The following is a 7,475-nucleotide window of genomic DNA, read 5'->3' on the forward strand; positions in this document are numbered from 1 at the left end:
AAAAAAAAAAAAAAAAAGAATGATACAACTACCAACCCCTGTTGTGGGCACTGGCCTAAGTGCATTCCAGACCAGGGCTTGGCGGCTTTTTCTGCAAGGGCCAGCCAGGGTCTTGGCTTTGGCCAGATGTGCAGAAAGAAGCTGTGCTCGGCGACCCCACACCCATCCCTGCCTCTTTGCTCGTGGGCCCTACAGAACAGGTTGGGTGTTAGATTTGGCCCCTGGGTCACAGTTTACCAGTTCCTTTTCTAGATGACCTGGAAGACTTAAGATGTTTTTCACTACCTCTGAGCAACCAGTTAAGCTAAAATGCGAATCTCTTCCCACTAGGACCCTTCTTGGCCACAGTTCCACTCGAAGCTCCCAAGGAAGGGAGGGAGAAGACACCTTCCCCAGCTCTAAGCATCTGAGTGTTCCTCCCTTCAACAGGAGCTATTAATTCCTTCTGGATAAAACCTCAGCAAACAACATTCGATGCATTAAAATGATTGCAATTTGGGTGTCTGTTGAGTTTTAGGGGGCAGTCAGTAGGATCCATTTTTGGCTAAATATGTAGGATTTTAAGATGCTCCTAGGGGCTCATTTGAATGGTGATACTTGCTCTGGAGCAAAGTATGCAGTAAAACGTGATTCCTGGCACGTTCTTTGCCTGGACTTCATTAACCTGGGCGTGCCTGCCGTCCTCTCTTATCGCAGTGACAGAAGCCTGCAGTGTCCTTTGCAGACACAGAATCACCAGGGACTGGCGAGGACAGATAATGATGCTTGGTATTCGTCTTGGAGCAAAACCTGACCTACATTTGGAAGAAACAGCAGGCTCACTGCCAGCCTCAGTTTGCTGCAGTCTCATGCATCACAGTCCTGTCTGCTTTTCACCCAGAAAATCTACCACGTAGAGTTGACACTTGAATCAGTCAAGAAACCGTTTTACATGCCTAGTAAAGGAGTTTACGTATAGTAGATACTCAACAAACATGAATTCCCTTTGCTTTAAAGACCACACCCAGTTGAAGAGGCACTTTCTGGGAAAGTCTGCCCTGCCCCGCCCCCGGGACCTGGTGTAGAGCTCAGAGGGGTCTGATTCATCAGTAAACGCCAAGATAAGCAGAACCAAGCTTATAAGCAAAGCCACAACCGTGATCTGTGTAGGCTAGTGTTTTGCTCATGTATATGATCCCCACTTGGCTAAAGATATTTAAGTCTTAGGTTGTAGTGCACTAAGGGGTAAGAATGAGGTCTCACACGAATGTATCCCATTTCTCTGCCTGCAAGGTTTGGCCTCTGAAGTTTTGGCCTCTGGTGTTTTTACCCAGAATTTGGAGAATTTAATCTATCTGCAGTCAGGGTTTGCTGTTAGGCAATTTTAAGGGGTTTGTTGCTGCTTCTTTGACTTTTGAAGGAGTGATTTGGTGTTAACGATAAAAGTATCTCAGATGATTTAACTGCAACAAATGGTAAAATGCTTCACAGTTATCTTTTACTAAGTAGTCCAACCCGATCCTTTTGAAATGGAGCACGGCTCGAAACACTCACGCTCCACGTCGTGAGGTGGCATCACGTAGTGACAGAGCACATGGGCACTGGGCTGGATTTCGGGGTCCAAATTTTGGCTTCATCACCTGCCAGTCGGGAGACTCAGACAATTTACCTACCCCTGTTGTGCCTCAGTTTCTTGCTCTGTTAATCACAGATGATAATAGCACTTAACGTTCTACAGAGAGCTGTTTGCAGACTAAATCAACTAATACAAGTAGACTGCTTAGTACAGTGTCTGGTATGTAACAGGTGTTAGCTACTTAACAATCTTGGTTTAATTTGTAACAGATAAGTTAGCGGTATAGTCAGACATTTTCCGGATGAATAGATGTTTTCCTAATTCTTTGTTATGGGATCTGTTTCTCCCTGTGAATTGTGATTCACATAGTGAGATTGTGTTGTGAGTACAAGTTTGAGCCTCATTATTTTCACTCACATGTAAGCATTTGCCCAAAATATAAAAGTTAGTCATAAACATATTTTTTAACGGCAGCTGCATAGTGTAATCACATTGATTGGCCATAACTTGTGATATATTTTCTTAGTGTTGAACATTTTGGTTGTCCCATGCTGCTGGGTGGAAAGTGGGAGTGGCTATTACTCAGAGTGCTGTGGCAGACACCCATGTGTGATATCCATTTCTATATTTTCTTTTCTCAGTATCTCCTTATTCTTAGGTTAGATTTCCAGAAGTAAAATCAATGGGTCAAATGGATAAATATTTTTAAGGTCCCTGATAAATATTAACAAACTGCTCTCCCAGGTTGTTTATAATTAAGCTCCCACAGTGACGTTGGCAACTTACTCCTCCGAGAGTCGCCACCTTGGGCCTCTGGGTATCGAACACAATACCAGACTAACGGAAAAAGGGAACCCTTGAAAGGTCTTGAAACACGCCTCTACCGTGTGGCTGCTTGGTGGGTCCTTCAGCCATGCCCTGCCTGCCCCCTCGCAGGCAGGAATCATTTTAAAGTTCATTGGACAATCTTTTGTGACTAAAAAAAAAAAACAAAATAACAAAAGCCAGACCCAGTTTTGGCCCAGCATGAACGGAAGGGTGCCTGTGTTGTTCAGGCCCCGATACCACCATAGATTCTTCTCTCCTATGGCAGTGAGAGCTTGGTACCAATATCACCATATGCGGCAATGAAATGGCCAGGCCTATGGAAAGCTGAAGCTTGACCTTCTCTGCCCCCCCCGCCCCCTCCCCCGCCAGCTACACCGTGGGCACGGTCCAGGAGAACAACGACCAGGTCTGGAAGTTCCAGAGGTACTTCCTGGTGCAGGAATACTGCAGCCGTCTCAACGTTCCCTTCCCCTTCGTGGTCTTCGCCTATTTCTACATGGTGGTCAAGAAATGCTTCCGGTGCTGCTGCAGAGAGGGGATCGCAGAGTCTTCGGCCTGCTGTGAGTGGCTCATCTGTTGTGCTGGGGCTTAAAGGCAGAGGGATTCATTCTGGGGAAGCGTGTCTGGTCCACATCTCAACAGGAAGGGTTAGTCACAGTTATTTCAGCGCTCACAGGTGTCTGTAAAGTTCAGGCATCGAGCCCCCCAGTGACTTACTCGAGAGAAAGAGTAGATTGTTTCTTGAATTTACAGAGCACAATATTAATATTTTAGTAGACTTCACAATACTTAGAGCAGTTGTCCATGCCCACAGGTTCTTTCTTCTTTTCTTTTGTTAATGGTAGTGTTATCGTAGCTGTTTTATTTTATTTTTTTATTGAAGTGTGGCTGATTTACAATGTTGTGTTATTTACTGCTAGACAGCAAAGTGATTCAGTGATACATATATATGCATTGAAAGAGTAGATTAAGAAAGCCTTCTAGATCTGCCGGGACAGCCTTATTCCAGGGGGCTCACTTGTGCATGTACATAGTAATGATGTAAATAGGATGTTGAGCCAGCAGGATTCATGGGGTGGTGTCAGAAGCTCTCTGTTGCTTGTGTGACATTTATTCTCTGGGAGATCTTAGCTTTGATTCCAGCAGGGGTCATGACTTTCCTGGTTGTTCTTAGAGAACTAGAAAAGCTTATGATGACTTTACTTGGTAAAACAGTCTCAATTTAGAAATTGGAACCTGCAGTCCAATAGATTAAGCAGCCCATTCATCGTCATCCAGAGGGGAGACTCCTCTTACCCTGAGGCAGCTCTCAGCCGGTGGAGTTGTCAGGAAGGATGGGCTGCTGGCTTTTCTCTCCTTCTTATTCGCTTCCCTCCCACTCACTCACCAGCTGCTGTTCCTGACCTTCTCTGGGTTGGAGCACAGGGAGAAGGGAGGGGAAAGAGCAGAAATGCTGTTTAGCAACAGTGGCGATGCCCCGGGCTGGCTCTGTGCTTCCTGGCCTGGTGCGTGCTTAAAACTGACCCTCTGCTGTGTGGGCGCTTGGCGGGTCCTTCAGCCATGCCCTGCCTGCCCCCTCGCACCAACCACAGCTCCCGGGACTTGGCGATGCTCTCTCTGGGGGCCGCTGCCCCACAGGAGCCTCTGGTTTCCAGGGGTGCACTCTGCACAGACTCTCCCTGCTGGGGACTGTGGAGTTTGTTCTCCCTCTCACGTGGTCACCCACCTCCTCAGCCCCGACAAACTCCGGGCAGACAGGTCCCCACCTAGCCCCTCTCCTTGCCCCTGCTGTGGGAGCCGGAATCTCTGACCCTTGACCCTCAGTCACACCTGGGTCCCCATCGTTTTGACTGCAGGGAACACACATCTGGCTCTCTTCCCCACGACCCGAGGTGTACTTAACGCCCCTTCCTGGAGCCACTGAGTTGCACAGATCTCCCTCACCCACATACTTGTTTCAACCAAATTCAGCACAAGGGAGGGAGAGGCCTATTTTCATTCATCTGGATGTCTGGATGCAAAGGAAAAGATGGAAAGGGCATCACTGGCTTGTACACTTTGTCTTCTAACCTCAGGCTTAAGCTGGGGACTCCATCTCCCGGTGGGTGGATAGGCGTGCAGCCATAGGACTGACGTCTGCACAGCGACGGGGCCCAGGCACTTTGGGGTCCACACAGTTCTTTTCATTTCTTTTAAAAATCAGAAGAAAAAGAAAGAACTTTTAGGTGACAGAAAACCTATTGGTATATACTTGTCCTTATACCAACCCAGTCATATAATCTTTTTCATATTTTCTTGATCCAGGAAGGGGCCCACAATGGCAAAAGTGCTGAGGGCCTAGGGTGGCTGACTTGTCCTGGTTGGCCCAGAACGTCCCTGTCTTAGCGCTGAGGGTCCTGCATCCTGGATGTCCACTTAGGGTGACCGACTTGTCTCAGTTTGCCAGGGGCCATCCCTATTGTAAAACTACAAGTCCTGCATCTCAGGAACCCTGTCAGTTCAGGGGCTGCTGGTCACCCATCAGTGTCCCCGTGTGCTGACTAGGGAGGCAGAGTTAATGACGCAGGTTGGACCCAGCCCTGGTACCTGCGGGATTTCCAACCTCAGTCCCATTCTTGAGAAGAACAAGCAGATCCGAGTCTCTAAGCAGATCTGTTGTGTCTTATAGTGAAACAACCCTTTGAAATCTGGTTCCCTAAAACTACCACTGTTTATCTGCCCATGACTCCATGGGTCAGCCCTGGGCTGGTCTCTGCCCCTTGTGGTGTCTGGCTTTTGGCAGGTGGGCTATGGGCTGGCTGGTCCCAGTGTTCATGTGTGCTCACATGTGTGGGGTTGGCTGGGCTGTCATCAGGGAGCCTCAGTCTCCTCCAGCTCAGGCTCCCACAGTTGGAGCCTAGACTCCCACAAAAAGCAGAAGCTGCATAGCCTCTGAGGCCCTGGGCTCAGAAAGTCAGATGACATCACTTCTGCCACATTCTATTGGTCAAAGCAAGTCACAGGCCCACCCACCTCTAGGGACAGCAGCCTACACATGGGGTGGGCAGAATCTGTGGCCCTGTTTTGCCATTTATCACACCAGGCATCCCCTGAACAAGCTGGATGAGCTGATCTCCGGAGAGTGCCCTCCCCCTCCAAGTCCCCGCCCCCGCCCCCGCCCTGCCCCGCTCCCACGCTGGCCTATTAAGAGAAAGCAAAGTTCTCACCGCCCTCCCCACCCAGGCATCACAGCTGAGCTGAGTCCTTGCCACTGGGGGCGGTGTGCATGCGGGCTTATCTCTCATTAACTCACCTGCCATATTAAACTTAGATCTGACACACTAGAAATGAAAACATTTCTCTAGCCAGATTGATCTGACACACTAGAAATGAAAACATTTCTCAGTCCAGAATTATCTTTGATGGCTCGAACAGTTTAAAATAAAAATTTCTCAGTTATAATGGCTATAACTGCATTCACCATAGGGAAATGCTCAATACCTAGGCTGACCCTATGTACATATACAGCCCTATTTGCTGTGCTTTCCCTGAGCCTCAAAAGCTTAGACAACTGAGCATGGATCTTTAAGAAACAGCTTCTTTTTTTTTTTTTTTTTTTTTTTTTTTTTGCGGTAAGCGGGCCTCTCACTGTTGTGGCCTCTCCCGTTGCGGAGCACAGGCTCCGGACGCGCAGGCTCAGCGGCCATGGCTCAGGGGCCCAGCCGCTCCGCGGCATGTGGGATCTTCCCGGACCGGGGCACGAACCCGCGTCCCCTGCATCGGCAGGCGGACTCTCAACCACTGCGCCACCAGGGAAGCCCCCAAGAAACAGCTTCTTGATCTTTCTCAGTCCTTTGCTGCTTTGTCTTTGCCACTTTCTAAAATGATATATTTTCATGAGCAATTGGAATATCTGCTATGTTTTCCTTCCTTGAAATAACCTTTCCTGAGCACTTCCTTTCTGAGCAGGATCGGTGATAGATGCAGATGGTATAGAAAAGTACCAACTTGGTTCCAGAAAATGACCTTCAGCAACTGGGATAGAAGTGGGTGCCTCAGTGTTTATGAACTATCCAGTTAGTCTTATCACTTAGATTCTAGACAACCACCAAGAGCCAATGAAAACCTTCTCATGAAATGTCTAAATAGAGTGATAAAAAAAGGAAAATCACTGAGTTCTTATAAATTCCAAAAGTAAGAGCCTACCAACCTCATTTCCTGCCGCCGTTTCTTTGGAAGAGTTTTGTAAAACCCACCCCACATTTTCTGCAGATCTGGGTTTCAAAACAGAGGGAGTGCAGGGATGGATGGATACGGTGCATGGGAAAGACAAGCAAAGCGTGAAGAGGGGTCTTCCCTACCTGTGCACATGAACGAGAAATACTGTAAAAGTTTTACAGGAGGCGTTCATTTCTTTACGCACATTTACTCTGTGGAAACGGTGTGGAAATGGTGCTAGCGGCTAACCTTGCCCTCAAACAGGGCTCATAATCTCAGGAGAAGAAAGAAAACGAGAAAGCCTTAATAGAGAAGTGTAGGAAGCATGAATTTAGAGAATGTGCAGGGTGCCATGATAGTCACATTGTGGACATTTACACCCCAGACTAGAGTGAGTCAGGCGAGACTTCCTGGAGGAAGGGGATATTGAAACTGACACCTAGAGGATGAGTTGGAATTAGCCAGGCAAAGGCGTAGATGCTGGGAGGGGCCCAGAGAGTGAGGAGAGGTCAGAGGGAGAAGTTACAGAGGTCAGAGGACAGGTGGGAGGGGTCCGGGGGGCCAAGGGTTGCAGGGAGACTAATGAAAGACCCTGGTCCGTGTCCCACAGCCAGATTCTAGCCCCACACAGTCTCCTGCCTCCCGTCCTCTGCCTGCTGTGTCACAGTGTACATCCTGAGTCCCAGGGGAAGGAAAAAATGCAGACAGAAGACACGATAGTGCAAGAAATGGTAACATAAATCGTGAAACACAATTTTGCTGATTGAACTTATTTCCCTCAAGATGGAAGTGAACAAAGAAGCTCCCAGGGCCAGTAGCAGACACCCTCAGCTCACTATGTAAAATGATGCTTCTCAGATCCTGACGTTCGTTCTCCTGACTTGGGGAAGAGCGG

The 7,475-nt window shown here is 48.2% G+C and overlaps 1 protein-coding gene across 1 annotated transcript in view; it reads left to right on the forward strand.

Annotated features, from left to right (window-relative positions):
- Nucleotides 1-7,475, forward strand: part of TRPM8 (transient receptor potential cation channel subfamily M member 8) — an 87,540-nt gene that overhangs the window by 69,543 nt on the left and 10,522 nt on the right. Inside the window, exon 23 of the mRNA XM_007463909.1 lies at nucleotides 2,753-2,943. Coding sequence (XP_007463971.1) covers nucleotides 2,753-2,943 — 191 coding nt within the window. The remainder of the gene's footprint in view (nucleotides 1-2,752; nucleotides 2,944-7,475) is intronic.

Source organism: Lipotes vexillifer, unplaced genomic scaffold (assembly GCF_000442215.2).
Source record: "Lipotes vexillifer unplaced genomic scaffold, Lipotes_vexillifer_v1.1 scaffold1215, whole genome shotgun sequence".
NCBI lineage: Eukaryota > Metazoa > Chordata > Mammalia > Artiodactyla > Lipotidae > Lipotes > Lipotes vexillifer.